Here is a 20680-nt window from a genome sequence, read left to right on the forward strand (position 1 = left end):
GCGGTTCCCTGGTGTCGGTTGTCGGTTCTCAGGTCTCCCGCTGGGACCTTTCCACAGAGAGGCTCTCTCGTGTAGAACAGATGCATTTCTGGTCCAAGAGGGGAAGAAAGGGGATCTGGAGTCATGCTTCTCAGCTGCCCTTAACCTCTCGTAGCACCAGGTGGGACCCTGGTTTGAAAAATGGGAAGCCATCTAATTGGATGACTCGGTCCATTCCCGACTTCAGAATGGGAAACGTTTTCAGATTGCCTTCATTTGGGCAGGGCGGCCTCACTGTGCCCCAGCACCTGCCTTCCTAGTCCGCCCGCCCTCCTGAACCATCTTGAGGGCCTTGATTAACACCAGCCAATCTGAGTTTGGATGATGTCTGAAGGTCAGCTACCCGGGCCCCAAGCCCAGCAACTGGCCCTGCCAACACTCTCTCCAAACCTTTGGTCCGTGTCATAACTGATGGTGGGGGTCTACCTGCCCAGGGCTCTGAGCACACCTCACACCACGGAAGCCTCAGGGTAGCTCAGAGGAGAACCAAAGAAAATGGCCTAGCTCCATTCAAAACTCTTGGTCAAGTGGAAATATATCTCCATAAACCGAGTGCCTCTGGGGAAACCAACCGCCAGTCACATCCATCCATATTTACAGCCAGAAAACCCATGTCCACATTGGCACGGCCCACTAACGACCTGCTCACTGAACGATGATGAGTAGATCATGGACCGGATCGTTTCTGTGGTTTATCGCCTTCTTATAAATACACATTAGCACCGCTCATGCCGATCACGAATGTAAACAATTCGTGGTCTGGGCACCTGGTGTGTGGGTGGAACTGTGGGCTTGCATGCCCAGCAAACCCTTGTGACAGCAGAAGATGTGCTCCATCCATTAGACACAGGGTCACCCCCAATCTCCGCCGAGTTTTACAACACACCAAGAGCATGGGGCTGGCATTTAGTGGCAGGGACGTTTGCCCAGCGTCAAAACCACTGTGCCCTGATTCACTTTACAGGGGGCAGAGAAGCCCGGAACGAAGATCGCCACACCCCGGGGAGCCGCCCCTCCCGGCCAGAAAGGCGCAGCCAATGCCACCAGGATTCCAGCGAAAACCACGCCCTCCCCAAAGACACCGCCCAGCACAGGTAAGAGGAATGCTCCCTTGACTTCAACCCTCTACAAAGCCTGCCGGTCTTAGATGAGTAGTCAGTACCGCCCCCGTCGCTGAGAGGCAGCCCATTCTGCTTGGCAACCCACGTGTTCCACAGGGGAGGTGCTCCATGGGATGTCCCTGGTGTAGCTTCAAGGGAAGCCACAGCTGCTCTTACCCCACAGGGTGAGTTCAAACAGCAACCACAGGGAGCTCCCCCTACCTCTGAAGGCCCCTGGACCGGAGGAGCCCCCGGGAGCGGGTCGGCACCTGGCCCAAACACGGTGGTGGTTGTTTTCCTTTTGAGCCTTGCACAAGTGTCTGAGGTGGAGCTCTGTGGCCACTGTTGGTGACCACAGCACAGCAGCCTGGGTGACCTCACCCAGGGCACGGCCACTGGGCAGCTTACCTTGCTGGGGTGTTCGGATCCCTCTACCAAGCCTGATAGTCTTAGATGAGTTGTCTCTCTGTGCCCCTTCCTGACACTTGTGAGTACCAGCTGAGGGGTCAGTCCAGCTGCTTTTAGCCATTTTGCTTGTAAGAATAACAGCCCGTCTATACCACACCCCCAAAAGTGCCCACTTCCACGGATTGATTTTGACTCATATAGACCCTCTATAGGGTTTCCAAGGCTGTAAATCTGTGTCAGAGGGACACCCTCATCTTTCTCCCTGAGAGAAGCTGATGGGTTTGAACCTCTGTCCTTGAGATCAAGCAGCCCAGTGCTTACCCGACAGCACTGGGCAGAGACCACTTGCCATCAAGTTGATTCTGACTTGTGGGGACCCCCATGTGTCAGAGGACTGGGCCCCAGAGGGGGTTCAGTGGCTGGTTTGGGGGAAGTAGAGCACCAGGCCTGGGCATCTTTGTTTTTTAGGGGAGGGGGGACTTTGAATTTGCAGCCCTTCGGTTAGAGGATGAGCTTGGCAATCATTTGCACCCCCCAGGGGCTGCGAGTAAGAAGGCCCACCTGCCGTTTAGGGACAGCCAGGCTGAGCACTTCCTCCTCACCTGCCGGGGTTTAGATTCTGCGATGTGGGGTGTCTGCTCCATGGAGGTGGTCTGGTCTCTGCTTCTCACAGCCTGAGGCAGGGCTCAGGGCCCCGGAGCAGCTGTGTGGCCTTTCCACACGTTTACTCGTATGATTTAATGACATTCATTGTGTGCACCTTGTGGCGGAACCATCACCACGTGTTTCCCATTTTTTTTGCATCTCCTCCCCAAAACTCCGCCCCTTAGCAACAACCAACAACCCCACCCCACCCCTTCCCCTGGTGTCCTCAAATAAAACTGGCCTCTGTCCATCTAGATATGTCACATATTTGGGGCATGCTTGATTTGTCTTCTAGAGGTGCACCTCATCACTCAGCACGGCTACGTCCCCAGGCCCGTCCGCTCCGGAGCGTGGCTCAGAGCCACCCTGTGCCCTCCATGCATCTGCTGATGGGCACTGGGCTTGCCCCGCTCTGTGGCTCTTGTGATCGTCCCAGCTCAGGGACAGGAGCACAGTTCTCTCCTCCCCCACCTGCTTCTTCCCAGGACGCATGCTGGCCTGGCCTCCCTGTGATGGCCACGGGCATGTGAAGGACTGGCCAAGGCCACAGTCAGCTTGATTGTAATGAGGCTCTCTGTGGGTTTTCCTTTTGAAGCTACCAAGACAGTGCAGAGAACAGTAGCCCCTGCGGGGAAACGATCCGTGCGAGGTAACTCGGGGTCTGCGCCCCACTTTGTGCCCGTGGCTGTCCTGTTGGCGGCTTCTGGTTTCAGGGCTGGGAGTGCCTGCTTCTGAGCCTACAGTTGGGACCGCCAGAAGGCCCCTGGTGTGCTTTGTTTCTGGGCCTTTCTAATCCTGGGTGTGCTCACTGACTCAGGGGCTGAGGGTTTTTGGGGTGGAGGAGGAGCAGCATGTGCCTGGAGATCCTGGCGGAGGCTTGAGCTGTTTCTAACCGGGGTTTGGGCATGTGTCTTGATTAACCCAGTGCCACCAAAGACGTGGTGAAAAATAACAGACATGTATTGTCTCCGTTCTGAAGGCCAGGAGCCTGAATTCAGGGTGCCCCCACTCGGATGGCTCTTCAGAAAGGGCCTGGGTGTCTCTCCCAGCACTGGGCACCCCAGTGCTCCTTAGTCTGCGGCCTCAGCCTCCATCTTCACACAAGCCGGCCTGCCTTCGGGCCTCTCTGGGTGTCTTCCACGGGACACCACTCAGACCCACCCCGCTCCAGCCTGGCCTCGTGTTAACTGAGGTCTTCAAAGACCCTACCTCCAGACAAGGGCCAGGCTCAGATCCCCGGGTCAGGTTAGGACTTCAACATGTCCTGGGGAGACAGGTTCCAACAGACGACTCCCAGGGGCGCCCACATGTTCCCTGGGGCTCTTAGAGTTGCCTTCAGATCCATAATCCTGAGGGGTGCCTTGGGCTCCCTGTTTTCCAGAGGCAAAGACAGGCTGAGTGAGCTTCGGAGACTTGTCCCAGGCCGCTCTGATGTGGCGTGGCTGTGAGAGGGCTGAAAGCCCCCCAGTAGTCACCAGGCTACCCTGTGACCTTGGAGCAGGAGGGCTGAGAAGGCAGGGAGAGAGGCTGGAACAGGGAGGCAGGACCCATCTGTGGGCTCCGGGTGGGACATGAACAAATCCTTCAGGAGCCCTGTCACCACCTGGTGACTTTAGGATTATCCATCAGGTGTGGCCCCTTCGCTGTAGTTGATGGGAAGCGTCATTGGTTCATGGCACTAAGAGCTGTCCTTCTCCAGGATGGGGTCCAGCAGGTCCCACGTGCCAGAAAGGGTGAACATCTGCAGCTGAGGGGTGGACATGGCTACAAGAAGCTGAGAGGCCAGCAGCGGACCTCAGCTGAGCAGCTTCTCACCTGGGGCCCAGCCTGGCGTCCAGGGATCCCGCCTGGGAGCTTGGAGAAAACCAGCGGTGCAGGCCCCAGCTATAGAGGTTCTGAAATGCCGGGTGTGGATGCGGCCCAGGAATCTGCATTGTGAGGCCGGGGCCCAGGAGCCACACCTGGAGAACGGCCCCGGAGGTCCACAGAAAGGCCAACAACTACTGACAAGTGAGGGGGGCGTGGCAAAGGACACCCCGAGGCCTCTAGACTGCTGGGGAGCAGGGGTTCCCCTCACTTGCTGTCGGGGCACCGCCTGCGCTGTGCTCAGACAAGTGTGTGGGTATGTGCCTACACCGGCCTGGAGGAGGGCACAGCAGGGTGGACACAGTGGCGTGAGGCCGCCTGGCTGGTCTGGAAAGCTGAAGACAATTAGGGTGGGGCATGAAAACCCTTGCGGACCAGGCACGGAAAGGGAGTGGGGGAGCCTGACCAGGGAGCCCCAGAGAAGGGGGCCTTGAGCTTGCTGAGAGCTTGCAACACCCCCTTGTGGGCACGCAGCTGAATGGTTCCCTGGTCGTCAGGATTCAGGTGCATTCAGAGAGGGCAGTGACTGGCCTGAGACCACGCAGCAAGATGGGGCCTTCTCTGACTCCAGCAAGGTGGGTTGGAGTTGGTCGGGTTTCTGGCAGGGGGCGCTGGGTGGTCTCCGATGCCCACTCTGCTCTTCTGGGGACAGAGTGTCCCTGGCTAAGCGATGAGGCAGGAAGGAGAAGAGCTTGCCAGAAACATTTGTTCCCACCTACTTCCTCCAACTCTGAGGCTGGGCCAGACCCCCAGGACAGCAGCCTACCCCTCCTCACCCCCCTCCCCATCATCCCACCTGGACCCTTACAAGGCTCAGCCCTTTTCTCCCCCTTCCTTCCCAGGTGAGTCTGGGAAATCCGGGGACCGCAGCGGCTACAGCAGCCCGGGATCCCCAGGAACTCCTGGCAGCCGCTCCCGCACCCCCTCCCTGCCGACCCCACCCACCCGGGAGCCCAAGAAGGTGGCAGTGGTCCGCACCCCACCCAAGTCACCATCCTCAGCCAAGAGCCGCCTGCAGACAGCGCCCGTGCCCATGCCAATGCCAGACCTGAAGAACGTCAGGTCCAAGATCGGCTCCACGGAGAACCTGAGGCACCAGCCTGGAGGCGGGAAGGTAAGGCCAGGCCGCAGGGAGAAGGAGGTGCGAAGGGGCAGGCCGTTCCCCTGGGACCGCGCCCACCACGGATGGGAGATGAGGTGGCTCCTCCCAGTGAGGTCCCCTCCTGCAGCGCCCAGACAGCCGATCTCTCCCCCCACCCCCGCCCCCACTCCAGGCCCCTCAAGGAGGAGGATCCGGTTGTGGCTCCATTCTCTGTCCGGTCACCACTGAGCCATGCTGGCCATCTGTGACGAGGTGCAGAGCGTCTCTCCGGGTTCGGCCTTGCTCGTGGGACAGTCTGGGCTTTGCGTGTCCCTGACCTGCAGGTTCTCAGCAGGGACACCCACAGCGGCGGTGCGCTCCCGCATTGTGTTCTAACATGAATCCTCATTGTTGGACAGCTCCGGCTAAGCTTCTCTTTGGTCTTCCATTATGAGGAAGTTAGGGAGCTCCCTTTGGGAGGACTGAGAGGCTAGTGGGTGCGCCTGCAGCCCTTGGGCCTCCGCCAGCTGGAAGCACCAGCTTCTGAGGGTTCGAGCAGCCAGATACACCCCGCCCCCTTGATCGGAGCTCCCTTCTCACCCGGCAGGGGGGCGGGGTGAAGGGGTCGCACCCTAGACAGCCAGCACTCTCAGGTCCCTCTCAGCAGGGGCATGGTCGCGCCCACTGCGGACAGGTGGGGGTCCCCAGACTGTGACTGATTTACTTCCACATCACACCCTGGCTCATAGGTGAAGGGCAGGCAGGGCTGTATTACCCAGTAAGTAAGCATGGACTTGCTTTGCTTCCTTAGTAAACTGACTGAACAGCTCCACGTAAAATACGTAGAACTAATGGTTCACAGGGCTGACAAAGGACGCACACGCGAGCCCGTGCATACCTGGCTACGTGGGACCTCCAGCCCTGGCAGCCTGCCTGGTTGAGGAGAGGGAGAGGCTGGGGGGGGGGGGGGGGGGAGACAGGCTGGCCATCCCTGGAGGCAGCATCGGGATGTTTGTGGTGCAGCCATGTGGCCGGGCTCATCCCGGCTTGCCCTGCTGATTGTGTAACCCAACGCTGAGGTCCGGCCTCTCTGTGGGGTCTTCCCTGTCCAGCCTTCGGGGTGCTCCTCCCTCTCTGGAGGCTCTGCAGGGCCCGCCCGCCACAGTCTCCCCAGGCAGCCGGCCTCTTCCTGTGGCCGGAAGCTTCCTCTTAGTGGGCTGTCAGTGTCCCATTGGCTGACGGCCTCGGGCTGATGGGGACCATTGCTGCCCTCATTTTACACTCCGTGCAGTGTCACCTGCCCCCCGCCCCTTCTAGAAGGGACACTTGGGCAGCCGCTGAGGTGGGTGCTGGCTTGAAGCCAACACCTCTGTGGGGCTGGCAGGGCCAAGGACCCCCCAGCAAGAGGGTTTCCATGACAGGAGGCCCGCCCTCACTTGGCATGCCCGGTGTTACAGCACATCCTGCTACACAGAGCAAAGGGACACACCAGCTCTCTCCCAGAAAGCTGCACACCTGTGTCACCCTTGGCCACACACGACCCCCGCCCTGCCCGCTGCCGGCGGGTGTCGCTGCACTGTGTGCGTTAGGGAAAGCCCGTCGGGAATGCGGGACTATGGCTCTGTCAGCCCTGGGGCTCCACGCTGCAAGATTGCTGAGTGGCCTGGGCCCTCCCTCCAATGCGGCACTGTCCCTGGGGACACAGGAGGCCCGGAAGTCTCCCTCCCGATGGCCGCCAATGAAAGTCTTACTTCGCCCACTCAGGCCCGTCTTTAGCCTTTGAAAGAAAGCGTTCCCAGAAGCCTCCCCATACCCCACCCCGTGACCTGGACAGGGTTGTCGGACAGTGGAGATCTCGAGGTCTCTGCTGCACTCAGGCCGCTAGGCCCAGAGGATTCTGAAAGCCACCCTCTAAGGACTGTGGACTGTGACCGTGGGCCTCAGCCAGGAGCACAACCCCCCAGAAGTCCCGCCCTGGCCTCTGTCTCTGCCCATCTCCCCAGTGCCTGTTCCCACATTCCTTGTTGCTCCACCCAGTTTCTTAACTGTCTCTGGAATCTTCCCTACCACCATCTGGTTCCTGGTTCCACTTCCTGGTGCTTCACACTCTGTCCAGCATCCCTCCCCTGGCCTTCCCGGCCTGCCAGCGGCACCCTGCTCCCCGCAGGGCTCTGCCCCGCCCAAGCACCTACCCCTGCCAGGCGTTCTGTGTTCCCTTGGGGAACTACTGTGTTTCAGCCTCCCTTCCTCAGGCCCTCCACCTGCCAAATGCCCTTCCCTCCCCACCTCTCCCCTCCCCCATCCCCCCCTTATCTCTGCCCTTCCCCCGAGGCCCAGCTTCAGATCCATCTCCTCCAAGAAGTCAGTCTGGATTCTCCCTTTTCCTCAAGGTCCAGGAGACACCGAGCATGTACCTGTCTCTGCCTCTTCTGGCTATGACGAAGGGGAGAAGCAGGGTCCCTGTCATTTTGGGGGTTCATTTGATTTGGTGTCTTGGAGTGTCTGAGCATGGAGCCTGGCTCTTCGTCGGGCCCCTGGGCTCCTCTGAGTAAGAGCCGCTGTCACAGCGACGGCCACAGGGGAGCCCTCCACCAAAGGCTCCTTTCAGGACACTCGCTGCCTGTGTCTCCCTCCGCCTCCTGTGAGAGTACGGGAGCCTCCAGGTTCGAGTTTCGGCATCTGCTGAAGGGCTAAGAAGGAAGAGTAACTTTGAGGGGAAGAGGTGTGGGGAGCTCGGTGGCCGAGGGAGGAGTCACGCCTCCCCTTAAATCCCATGAAACCCTAAGAAAATTGAAAGGAAGACCATCTCAGCTGTTACCCAGATCCAGGGAAAAGGAGAAGAGATATTGGGGGAGGCCGAGGGGACCCAGGAGGCGGCTTTTGGAGCAACCTGCTCAGGTGACTCGTGTCTCCTTCCTGTGGGCCCTCCACAGGGGCCCGGGCAACTTTGTGGTCCTGTACAACAGGGACCAGTCCCTGAAGAAGGACATCACCCTGGCTAAGGGGCCAGGCTGTGGAAAAGAGGAAGGTCCCTCCACAGGATGGATGGCCATGGTGGCTGCCGCAATGGGCTCACTGGGAGGCGGCACAGGACCAGGCGGTGTTTCACTCTGTCGGTCACCTAACAAGCACATCACCCCAGGGGCAGGGCTGTAGGAGTCTGGACACTCACTCTGCTGGGAGACAGGGAGCCTGCCCTGAATAAGGCAGCACCGAGAAGGGAAAGCACATCAGATGGGCAGGCATCAGCTACACTGGGACACATGCAGAAGCCTGTTTCCTCTGAGCTTCTCTGTCTTTATCATCGCCTCCAGTGATGCATGCATTAGACTCCTAGCACTCTGTCACACAATACCGCAAGGGGGTGGTTTTTCAGGAACAAATGTTTTCTCTCGGGCCAGGAGACTGGCAGACTGAGGGCAAGGTGCTGGCCTTCTTGCATTCCTTGCTGAGTTCCTGCTGGTCCTCCTGGGGCATCTGTCTTCTCCCAGATGCACCCACCGGTGTCCCTGTCTTAGCTGTCCTTCTTACGGCTCAGCCGGGATTAGGCTTAGGACATACCCTCTAACCAACCAGGCAGTGTGGTCTCTAACCAACCGGGCAGTAGGTTGCATGGTGGACGATGATTCCATTGGATTTGTGAGTATATGTATGGATGCCAACACATATTTAGGGAGACACAATTAAATCCATAAGAACACATGCTCCTTTTAGACGGAAGCCAAATTAATTTTACAGGGGAATCCAGTTGTCGGTGGGCCCACACTGGTTCCCCTGAGAGTGGGTGTGAAGGAAAGTGTAGAGGAGGGGTCCGGGGAGTCTGCCTGCTCCTGAGAGGCCTGGGGCCACTGGGCTTGATTCTGCCTGCAGAACAGAATCCCCTGAGGGTGCCTGAGCCTCACCCCATCCCAATAGACCCTCAGCAGTGGGGTCCCCAGGGTGGTCCAAGGTGTAGTCCAGGCTGACAATCAGAAAACCAAGCTCACTGCCAGCAAGTTGATTCTGATTGCTAGAGACCCCACAGGACAGGGTGCCACTGCCCCTGTGGGGTTCCGAGACTGGAACTCTTTCCGGGAGGAGAAGGCCTCATCTCTCTTCCAAATTGTTGGCCTTGCAGTTAGTAGCCCCGTGCGTAACCACTGCGCCCCAGCAGACTACCTCTGACCCCAGCCCTGAGCGGGGCCCTGCCTCGCATCCGCATCCACTGGCTGATTTTCCTCCCCACTCCTGGCCCGTCTCCAGGCACACACAGAGTCTCACCCCCGACTCCTCAGGATGCTCAGCCCCCACCCCCCATTTTTAATAACGAAAACACTTATAGTCAGAACAAATAAAACCAGATGGGCAGCCATGCCCTTGGATGGAGAAGTGTGACCAGGCACGGTGGTTGGTTGCCAGGGAGCTGGCTTTACCTCATGGCCACCTGTGTGTCTAGAGGAAAGGGGAGCCACTGCCCCTGTGCGGGATTAGCAGAGAGCTGAAAGCACACAGGACGACAGGGTGCCTCCAAGAGGGGGACATCCGCAGGAAAGCCCTGGAATTCAGTTGTAAGACAGGAGGTTTCCCTGTTACCTGCTGTTGTGTTTGGAGACAATACCAACAAAGAATACTTCTCAGCGGACAAGCCCAAACCAAGCTCCATCCAGGCGATTCTGACCCATCACAACCCCAAACCCATAGGCAGAGTAGAGTGGTCCCTGTGGATTTCTGAGATTATGAGAGTCAAAAGCCTCATCCTGTGCCCCAAGAGTAGCTGGTGGTTTCGAACTCTGCAGCTAGCAGCCCAACACGTGTAACCCCTTGTGCCCCCGGCTCACCTCTGAATAGGGGGAAGCAGGGATGATTCTCATTTGTGCTCTGGCCACGACAGGGATTAGTTGTACAGCCGTTACCCACATAGCCAGTTCCTTGGAATTCCAAAATGTGAACCTGCTCCCATGTACCTGTTTGTCCAGGGGGGAGAGGAAGGACCCTCACTTGCAATGGTCAGGACCCCCAAATTAGGTGGGGGTGCCCCAAAGAACGCATCATCGTTTGCTGTGAGTTATTGAGATTCCAGGGCAAGTTTGCGGCGTCCATGGGTTTCCACGAGAAGGCAGAGTTCTCAGTGTTTGTGTTAAGGAAAAAAACTCTGTACAGCAGGAGGGGAGGGGTGGGAATAAAATAAGAATAAGGAAACAAAGGAAAGAGCAGAAATAAATTTGCAAACACGAACAATAAACCTGAACAGAAAATAGCCTCAAAGACCGCTTCCTCCCGCCCTTATGGTGTCCACTCAGCCAACCAGTGCCACCTAGGCTGTGGACTGGCTGGTGAGCTCTGGGGCTGGGGAATGAGCAGACCGGGCCCTGTGGTCCAGTGGTTAAGTGCCCAGCTGCTGACCAAAAGCCCGCCCTCCGGGCCTCAGGAGACCGGCCAAACAACCGTTTCCACAAAGATTTGGGGCCAGGAACCCCTGATGGACAGTTCTGCTCTGCCCTGAGGGTCTGTGAATTGAGCGCACACGCAGCACCACCCACAGGGGCATGAGGCCCGGAGAGCAGCCAGCACCACTTGTGTGGTTATCACCAGTCAGTGGAGTGCTCCCGGTACTGTCAGCGCCCCTACAGGACAGAGCTTCCTTGGGACCACAAGCAGAATACCTAACAGTACAGGTGTTTGAGAGCTTCCCCTGCTCATTGGTTCATCAGCCGCCGCCGGGACATCGGGCAGGTCCATCTGAGCAGGTGAGGGTCCAGCTGAGGTGAAACACCTCTGGGTGTCAGCAGCGCAGGCCGAAGCTAAGGAAGCAGAGGATGGGGACCCAGAGGCGGCGAGGGTAGCTCCGAGGCTGCGGGGTCAGGAGATATGACTCCATGGCAGTGAGGTGCTCTTGTGTTAATTTTTAAATGACCCAAGGGGGATAAGCGATGGTATGGGATTCCGGCCGCGAAGGGCACAGGTGGCTGCGTACGACAGGGCCCTTGGTCTCTGAGCCCTGGAGAAAGGGCGGCAGCGAACGCTCTGGATGCAATACTGGGCACGGTCACCAGGTGGCGATGGCGCGCTGCAAACGCCCCGCTCCGTCCGCGTTCCTTTCCAAACGCGTGGGTCTGGTCTTCACTCGGCGTCCCTCCTCGTCGGGGTGTGCCCCTCTCCCATTCTCCGCCAGACCTGTTTTCGCCTCTCTCCATCCCTCCCCGTCCCATTCACCGCAGACCGTGATAGAAAACGGGTCTTTTTTAAGAGTTGACTTATATTAAGAGAACTGGCAAATGGCAAAGTAAACACGTGTATGGGGAGCGAATGCAGTGAATTGTACTGGGGCCTGGGGCGACGCGGGGTGGTGGTGGTGGTTGGGGGTGGTGGTGGTGGTGGTGTGTGTGTGTGTGTGTGTGTGTAAGTTTGACCCTGGAACGAGCAGAGGTCAGAGCCAGGCAGACCACTCTCCTGGGGTGGCTTGGGACCCTGAGAGCCTCTGTCCATTTCTCCAGCAAAGGCTCTGGGTTCCTTCCATTTTCTGTATCGTCATTATCATGGCGTCTATTCTGGCTCCTAGCGACTCTGTAGGGCAGAGTGGGGCTGCCCCTGCGGGTTGGCAGAGTGCGGCTGCCCCTGCAGGTTTCGAGACTAGCTCCTTAAGGGCCTAGAAGCTCTCCGTTGGGGGGTGGGGGGGGGGAGGTCTCTTCCCTTGAGAGGGCTGGAGATTGGGAACCGAACTGCTGACCTTGAGGCTGGGCTGGCTGCCCAACTAATTAATACCCACCAGGGCTCCTAAAAGCCTCATTTCAAAGCACCTTTGGGAGATGGCTGGGAAAAGGAATTCAAAATTGCTCAACTGTAGCTCTTCCCAGTGGCTTGATCTTTGTTCTCTGGCCAGCCAGCCAAAGGGGAAGTGGGCAGGTGTTTGTCAGCTGGCCACTGTGGACCTCATGAGAGGCTTCCGGGTAAATTCTCACTGGACAATTTAAATTGGCCCAGCAGCTGTCCTCCCCACCCCCAGGCCTGTTAACCCTGGCTTAGAGCATGACCATGTGGTCATGGTACTAAAGCCAGGCTGAGCCAGAGCCTGTCCACTCTCAGCTGGGCCACCCTGGGAGCTCCTGGGAGGGGGGGGGGGACAGGCATGGGGAGACGGGGAGGGCCGGGCGAGACCTGAGGCCACATGATCTAGTGGGACCCCTCCAGGCCCTCCAGGTGGCAGGTTCAACCACTGTGGATCTGACCCCACCCCCAGCCTCCCTGCTAGGGTCAGCCCCGGGCCTTAGGAAAGTCTCTCCTGACTAGGGGTGCTCCAAGTCAGCCTGTGCAGCTTCTGAGCCGGTTCTCTCTTCTGATGGGTATTATCAGAGCCCAGACAACAGAGCACACCTGCGACTCTTAGCTGAGAAATGAGGCTCAGATCCGATGGCTTTATTGCTAAGCAGGCCCTTTCTCGCTCCTCTCTCTGTGTGTGTGTTTACCTGACACCGGGGATCAGCAGGCCAGGTGTGTTTCCTGAGTATCCCCCAGTCTGTTGCTTTTCTTTGGTCGTGTTGGAGGATGAAAAAGCCACGTGGAAAACCCATTTCCTCATATGAGGCAGCCCTTGCATTACTGCTTAACACCTCCGGAGAAAGCCCCACTGACAGATCGCTTACACAGATAGGCACAACAAACAAGATGGTCTTCCTTGAAAAACTGGTACGCTGACTCTGCCAGATAAGGAGAGTTATGCGAGCTGGCTTTATAATTCGTCCCGCTTTTTGCCTTGGCTTCCAGGAAGCTCAGCACCCTGTCTAATGATTCGACGCGTAATGATCAGTCTAGGCGGTTTCTTCTGTGTGAGCCCGTCGGTGCAGCCCCGAGGTCAGTGGGCTCAAACATAAGAACAACTGTGAGGATGGGGCAGACTGGGCGGTGCTCCATTCCGTCCCGTCGTCCAGCCACTATGAGTTGGGACTGACGCCACGGCATCTAACCACAACATAGGCAGGTGGTGTCTGCTTCCTTTGGTTGAAATGATGGTGATTTTATTCTTCTTAAGAAAGAAACCGAACACTAAGTCTCTCCAGTTCCTTTCTGAAAGCAGGCAACTCCACTTCTGAGAAACTGAGTAATGAAACTTGACCCCAGTGTTAAGATCCAAGGGTGCCCAGAGTTGCACAGTGCCCCTCATCCTCCCAGTCAGACCTGGGCTTTGGCGCTGTCCCCTCTCTCCCACAGGCAGGGGGCCAGAAGGCCAGAGCCCACCGAGGAGGAGGGTGGTGGCTTGGTTGGTGAGGCTCCAGCCTTGAGGGCAACCCGGGCGACACTGTCTCCATGCAGCTTTAGACTCTTGTGTGGGCTCTGCCTCGGAGTGGAGGACGCTGCTGAGCCAGCCTCCCTAGGCTGCACGAGACCCCTCCTCTGTAGAGCAGGAGAAAGGGAGGGAGGGGGCAATGAAAGGTGAAACGTTTTTCACCCTTAGAAACCGCAGGAGGAAAAAAATAAAAGAAACCACAGGACTTAAAAAGGAAGAATTGGTGTAATCAGGACGGTGGAGGGGTTAGCTGCTGTACACTTGGTTCTGACCATAAGGGCAGCAGCAGGAACCGTGGCCCGGTTCTGCGCCATCTGCACAATTGTTTTGTCTGACCAGGCAGCATCTGCATATTAGGAAATTGCCCACCCACTTGCTAAAAAGAGCAAGGCACAACTTTCTGTAATAATCAGAGAGAAGCCGCATAAAAGGGCAACCCCGCCCTGTTTGTCCTGGTCAAAGAAACAGGCAAGAGGATTTCCCCAAAGCCTATTGCCAGCAGCTATGGGATTCCCCACGGAGTGCCCTGGGAACTCACCCACCCTCACAGAGAGCCATTAGGGGAACTGGACGGACCGAGGGGTTTAGAACATTCGTAACTCTGACCCAGCGATTATATTCCAGGGGCACTACGTCCTGCAACTCATCCAGTGCCAGAGAGAACGCTCTCAAGGGCGGGCGTTGGTGGTGGGGTTTGCACCGTGGGAAAGGGGGTTGATGCAATGTCTAGCAGCACTGCACAGGACTCGCATGATGGGGTGTCGTGTGGTGACTGACTACAGGGACGTGGGAAATGCTGGGGATCTGGATGACGCATCAACCGGCACAAACCGCATGTACACATCCAATCAAACCCAGTCGATTCTGGCTCTGAAGACCCTTGGGGACAGACTAGAACTACCCCATAGAAATCCTGGTGACACTGACTGCCACCCGTCTCCTGGGCCTGAACTGCCGGCCCCAGCATTAACAGCCACGCACTTCAACTAGTCCCCTAGGGCTCCTGGCTGTCTCCACCATTGCTGTAGATAGAGGGACCTTCAAAACAGTCCCTGGAAAAATGGAACACAACGAATGTTCCCAAGAGCTTTTGGAAGCCCCTTCAGAGATAGAGACTGGAAGGGAAAGACCAGGGAATGGGGCACAGCTGTGCTATGCCGCGGCGTTACAATCCCAAGAGCAGTGCGTTCCCTTTGCCTTGCTCACTTGTATCTTTCCGAATCCTAATACTATTTTCTAATTAAAAAAAGAGGTATGGCTTTATAAAAAAGAATAGAAAAGAAAATGAAGAGGTAAGTTAGATGCTGTTTCTCAGGTGTTTTGATTCAGGTCAATACAATCAAGGAAGAAAGCGGGGGGAGGTTCACTATATACTTGGTATCATTCTATCTTTAAGGCACTTAAAAACAGTAACTTTTAGCGACTGACAATATACTGCGACAAAAGGAAAGGTCATTTTGACATCAAAATTGGAATGCGTAAAATTCAGCTTCACAGCGTGTTCCCATCTCTTGCGTTTGCCGAGGCCCGTGAACCCCAGGATCTGATTCCTCTCTCCAGCTCTGAGTGTGGGATCTAGCTGAGCCCCCTGGGCTGGCATGTGGCCCCCAGCCCAGCCCACAGGCAACGCGAAGGCCTCAGGGTCAGTCCCAAGACAGGGCTGCCCCTGACTTTGGCAGGTTCTCTGCTTCTGTGATGAGTCAACACCAAGGCGGACTCTTTCTGATCATGGGTTGGCCGACCACTAACTTAGCAGGCTGAAGTCTAGAATTTCCCAACTCTCCTCCTCCCAACCAGGTTGCTATGGCTGCCTGTGCATCTCATCGTTTTTAGGCAAATTGGGTAAAAATAACCACCCATCAAAAACCATTGCTATCCCACACCTCCCTGGCCAGAAGAAAGCAAACTCTCTCTATGGTCCTACCACCCCGAACACACCCCATCTCTTCTGGGCTCGGAAGCTAAGTGGGGTCGGGCCCGGTCAATGCTCGGATGGGAGAAAACAAACACCCCAAACTCACTGAGTCCCAGTGACCCTTTATGGAGGGTGTCCTAGGCGGTCACTCTCGGGAGCAAAGACTCGTAAACTAAAACGTTCAGCGGCCCTCCCTTCCCCGCACAGGGGCTACTTGTGAACTGCGGCTCTTTGGTCAGCAGAAGAGGCCTGAGGGTTTGCACGGTAGACAGATGCCATCGCTAGGTGTCACCGAGTCTTTGACTCAGAGCTTGCTGGCTGCTCGGGCAGGGCTGGTGGATGAGGACGAAGATGGGACTTTGTGTTTTGATCTTTCTAGCCGTCGATAGGGTAGGGGATATATCCGTTCTGTAACCTGCCAGCCACGCCCCCCCAGCTGCAAGTCAGAGGCCCCTCCCACAGCTTGCCAGCCCCAGAAACGCCTCCTGGGCTGTCCTCTGTCCCTGGGCCCGTGACTCCTCAGATGCCTCCGCTCATCCTTCTCTCTGGCTGTCAAAGGTGCAGATCATTAATAAGAAGCTGGATCTTAGCAGCGTCCAGTCCAGGTGCGGCTCAAAGGATAATATCAAACATGTCCCGGGCGGCGGCAGTGTGAGTACCCGCAGTGGAGCGCGCCGGGCGGGGCTGCAGCTTTCTCCAGTGGCACGAGTCCCTCTGTGTGCGACATTGCCCAGAATAAACCTCTCTCGGGCTCAGCACGGGTCAGCGCCCGACTCCACTCCCACCACGTTGGTGTCTGCTGCCCCGGGAAGCCCCATCACCATGCTCCAGGAGGGGGCCCCAGGCACTTAGGGTCACCTGGCGGGCACAGGTAGGAGTCCTGGTGGCTTCGTGGTTACTCATTGGGCTGCTGCCTGCAAAAGGCTAGCAGTTTGAAACCACCAGCCACTCCACCAGTGAAAGACGAGGCTCTCCTGTAAAGCGTAAGCCTCGGAAACTCACAGGGGCAGTTCTCCTCTGCCAGATAGGGTTGCTGTCAGCATGGACTTCAGTGGGGAGTGCAGCTTTGTTTGGCCTGCACTCAGAGGACAGTGGAAAGGGGCTGAGCCTCCCTGGCCCCTCCCTAATCCAGGCCCTCCGAGCAAATAACCTGCTGGGGTCCCACTCACCACTCAGTACTTGCCCCAGGGGTCCCACAGGCTGCTTGGGGCTGGGCACAAGGCCGAACCCTGCGACTGGGCTCCCCCATCTGTGCCCCACCCACCCCTTGGCCGGTCTGTCCTGAGGCTCAAGATGTCTCTGTTCAGCTCCTTCTCCTTGTCCCCACAGCCCACCTGCAGACCAGCCCTGCCTGGGGGACTTCATCCTCTGATGTCCCTGGGTCCCAGTGTCCCCAAGGGTGTTCTCGCAAGGTTCCATGGAGTGGATGTTTGGGACTTAAGTCCTCACGTCCCTCCTGCCCCCCAGACCCACCCGGCTGCTTGTCATTGTCCAGACCTAGGCTGGGATCCCGGGGGAGGGTGGTTTTCGGGGCGCGGCAGTGTCTGGCCCTGGGAGCTGTCTGTGGAAACACACAGAGCCCTGGCCACCGGCATCGGCTCCAGCCCAGAGGGTTTATTCTGGCAATGTGCTGCTCCGAGCACCGCCCCCCTCGTCCCCCGCCTTGAGCACTCCATCTGAGTAGCCCACACTTCATTAATGCTTCTCACTGTGCTGGCTGGTGTCCCTGTGTCACCCTGCTCTCCTGTCCCCCCCAACCCCCCATGATGGGCCAGCGAAGCAAAGCCTCGTCCTTGGGAGCAGTGCACTCAGCCCAAACTGCTGATGGAAACTGTTGGGGAGCCTGGCCCACAGTCCTTCTGGCAGGAGTGGGGGTGGGGAAGACTGGATTTCTGTCCTCCACTCCCTGCCAGCCTGGGGGGACATGGCAAAGAGCCGCAGGACACCCCCCTGTGGTGCAGGTACTGTCCTGGGCCCACGAACACTGCCTGTCTGCAGCAGGAGGCCTCAGAGAAAGCTGCTCCTGGCGGAGGGCAGCCTCACACACACACAGGCCAGGAGGCCTGGGCGCCCTCCTCCTCAGCCTCCCCCAGGGTGAAGGGGGAGAGCTTCAGGCTTTCGCCACGCCCAGGTTGACATCGGCTCCCTGTGCTGGGAGTTCCCAGAGTCCCTTTCTCCACCTCGCAGAGCCTGTGCTCTGGGGCTGGCCAGTGTAACCCAGAGCCTTGTGTCCAACCGGATGGACACTCCAGCAAGCTTGACTCTTCTGGGCCTCCTGGTGCCGCCTCCTACAGTGAGTCAGCATTGGGCCAGGTGGTCCCCTTAGATTAAGGTGACCAGATGTTCCGCTTTGGGTGGGACAGTCCTGATTTTTAACAATTTTTCCCACATCCTGCAGCAGTTTTAAAAAGTCCCAAGTTTGGAAAGAATGCACCACAAGCAAGCATATATGATTTCCGGCTGCCATGTGGCTATTTCGCCAGGATATGAGTTTTATCAATGGTGTCCCGCTTTACCAATGCTAAAATCTGGTCACCTTACCTTAGATGCCGTGTGCCAAACTGCCCACTGCTAGGGCCTCTAACCTGGCCCACCTTCAAGCACCCGTGCTCTCCCACAGGCCCCTCCTCCCACTAACACAGCCCACCTCTGTCTGTCTGCCTCGCTCAGTGCTCTGTTGCAAACAGCCAATGCCAACTCGGTCTTTACCTTCAAGTAATCTGGGATCGTTCCTGATGATTAAAATCCAGGCTGGAGTTTCCCGGCCATGTCTCCTGAGTAACCCCAGGGCAGGGGCCGGCTCGGGCCTGACTGGCCAGCTCTGGTCTCTGCTGGAGCCTCGGTGGATTACACACTCCAGGAGAGGTTAGCCAGTGGAGGCTTGCCTCTTCCGGGAGACCCCGCCCGCTACAGGGCGTGGGTCTGGGGCCATGGTCAACGGCTGACTCAGGGCCCAGCATGTCCCTCAGGAGGGTGGACGGCCTGGCAGGGCCGGCCCTCAGACTTCCAGCTGAGTCTTGGAGCCTGTCAGACATCTGGGGCAGCTTGCTGCGGCACTAACCCACCTCAACTCGGCTGCGCCACGTGCCTGGCCTGCTGGTGTCGCTTTGCTCCCTGGGCAAAGGCACCCGCTGAGCGGGCGGGGGCTGCCTGTTAACCCGCACTGTCCTTGTGGGGGGCGCAGGGTCGGTTTCTGTGGGCGCTTCTCCTCGTGTCAGTCCTAAGGCCACCGTCTTGCCTTTCTAACCGAGCTTGTGCCCACAAACCGCTGCTTTGTCTCCAGTGAATGTGGTCTGCCTGTCTCATGCCAGGGGAGGGGCATGAACGTTCAGATGTGAGTGAGGTTAGGGACCCACCCAAGGACGGGACCTTCCTTTTTGCTGAAGGCACTCCTGTTCTGTGAAGAGCCTGCTCCCTTGGGGCAGAGTTAGCGAATCCCTACAGCACATTGCCCGCCTTGACGGACGTGATGGGGGAGGCGGGGCCCACTGTCCGCTATGGTTGGAGTCACCCACAGAAAAATAATTCTACTTTATTCTGTCTCTCTTCTCCGCTCCCACCTCCAGGTGCAAATAGTCTACAAACCAGTTGACCTGAGCAAGGTGACTTCCAAGTGTGGCTCCCTGGGCAACATCCACCATAAACCAGGTTAGCCCTGGCGGAAGGGGCAGGTGGCCCAAAAGGCCCCGGGGGCGGGACAGCAGAGTCGGGGAGGGGAGCCATCCAGAGAGCTCCAAGACACAGAGAGGAAGAAGGGGAAGGCCCTGGTCCTCAGTTGGCATGGGAACAATTTCACCAACTGCAAGGGCTACCGCACGGCCACCGTCATCTTAGAGAGAGAGAGAGAGAGAGAGAGAGAGAGAGACTGCATTTAGATAGAAAACGATGCTATTTGAGCTCCCTGCCCTCCTGCTGCTCCCTCTCTTCCCATTCCGTGTAGCATGCTCACTGTCTGTAGATCTTTCTGCGGCGTTGGAAACATTCCTTGTCACAGGTGTACTGTCCAATCAGGTAGCCAGGTGCGATAGGCGATCCACTTGTGAGGGCTCAGCCCTGAGAACCTTGTGAGCAGCAAGGAGACAGTTGTCTGAGAGAGTGCTGCAGGGTGAGCCCCTCAGATGGAAAGGCACCGAACGTGCACGGGGAGGAGCTGCCTCCGCCAAGTCACGTTGACCATCACGCTGTGGATGAAGTCAAGCTCTGGGGCCTTTGTTTTCTGATGGGGGATGACTAAAAATGAGAGAAAATCACTGAAAACATCTATTAATCATCAGAACATACAACGTATTAAGTATGAATCCAGGCAAATTGGAAGTGGTCCAAAATGATTGATAAAATCGATATTCTAGCGATTGGTGAGCTGTCCTGGCCTGCGATCAGACAGTCCCATGGTTTACTCTTCCCGGAACGGCAAAGTCAACAGGCCTGGCATTGCATGAACCATCAAAAGAACATTTCAAGATGTAGCTGGAGGCCCAGTGCTGTCTGTGATACGATCATATCTACATAAGGAAGTCCAGTTATACAACTATTACTCAAATTCGCACACCAAACACTAAATGAAGAAACTGAAAAAGGCTACCAACCTCTTTAGTCCAAGATTGGTAAGTCTCAGCAGAGTAACAGTAGTCAGATCATATTGGCGACAGAAACCAAGCTCGAGATCACATGACAGAATCGTGCAAGAGCAGTGACTCATCACTGCAAATACCTTTTATCAACAATATAAGCAGCAACTGTACACGTGCACCTTGACAGATAAAATACCCAGGAATCAAGTCAACTACATCTGTGGGAAGAGACGATGGAGAAGCTCAGGGTCAGCAGCCAGACCAAGGTCAAGGGCTGACTGTAGAGCAGACCATCAGTTGATCAGAGAAGTTGAAGAAACTGAAGACGCATGCATGCGCGAGAGGTGAAACGTGACCTTGAGTCTATCCCATCTGAATGTCAAGAACATCTCAAGAATAGATTTGACAGATGGAACACTAATGACATCAGGAGCATCCGACATGATTCACAATACAAAAATTTGTTTGAAAAAGAACATATACGAAGAAAGCAAAAATCCATTGAAAAGACCAAAGTAAATGTCAGAAGAGACTGAAACATAGACTTCGGTGGTCAGCAGCCCGGCAAGTAGCTCACTGTGCACCAGGGCTCCTTTGAGACGCAGTCTTCCACAGAGTAGCCAAAGCCAAGGGAAGGCAGGGTGGATTTCAACCGGCGGCTCCAGAAGACAAAGTGAAGTGCTATAGTGAGATATGCAAAGAACTGGAGTTAGAAAACCTCAAACTGAAAAGAGCTGAAGAAGAAATCCAAACCTGGAGTTATAATATTGAAGGATTGTGTGGACAAATGCTGAC

The 20680-nt window shown here is 56.8% G+C and overlaps 1 protein-coding gene across 2 annotated transcripts in view; it reads left to right on the forward strand.

The window, feature by feature from the left end:
* The window catches only part of MAPT (microtubule associated protein tau), a 52623-nt gene that overhangs the window by 24704 nt on the left and 7239 nt on the right, over positions 1-20680 (forward strand). For both annotated transcript variants that reach the window (XM_075559406.1, XM_075559405.1), the window contains 4 exons: positions 1004-1133; positions 4901-5172; positions 15873-15965; positions 18881-18962. In XM_075559406.1, the coding sequence (XP_075415521.1) occupies positions 1004-1133; positions 4901-5172; positions 15873-15965; positions 18881-18962 (577 nt within the window). The remainder of the gene's footprint in view (positions 1-1003; positions 1134-4900; positions 5173-15872; positions 15966-18880; positions 18963-20680) is intronic.

This window comes from Tenrec ecaudatus, chromosome 10, assembly GCF_050624435.1.
Source record: "Tenrec ecaudatus isolate mTenEca1 chromosome 10, mTenEca1.hap1, whole genome shotgun sequence".
Lineage (NCBI taxonomy): Eukaryota > Metazoa > Chordata > Mammalia > Afrosoricida > Tenrecidae > Tenrec > Tenrec ecaudatus.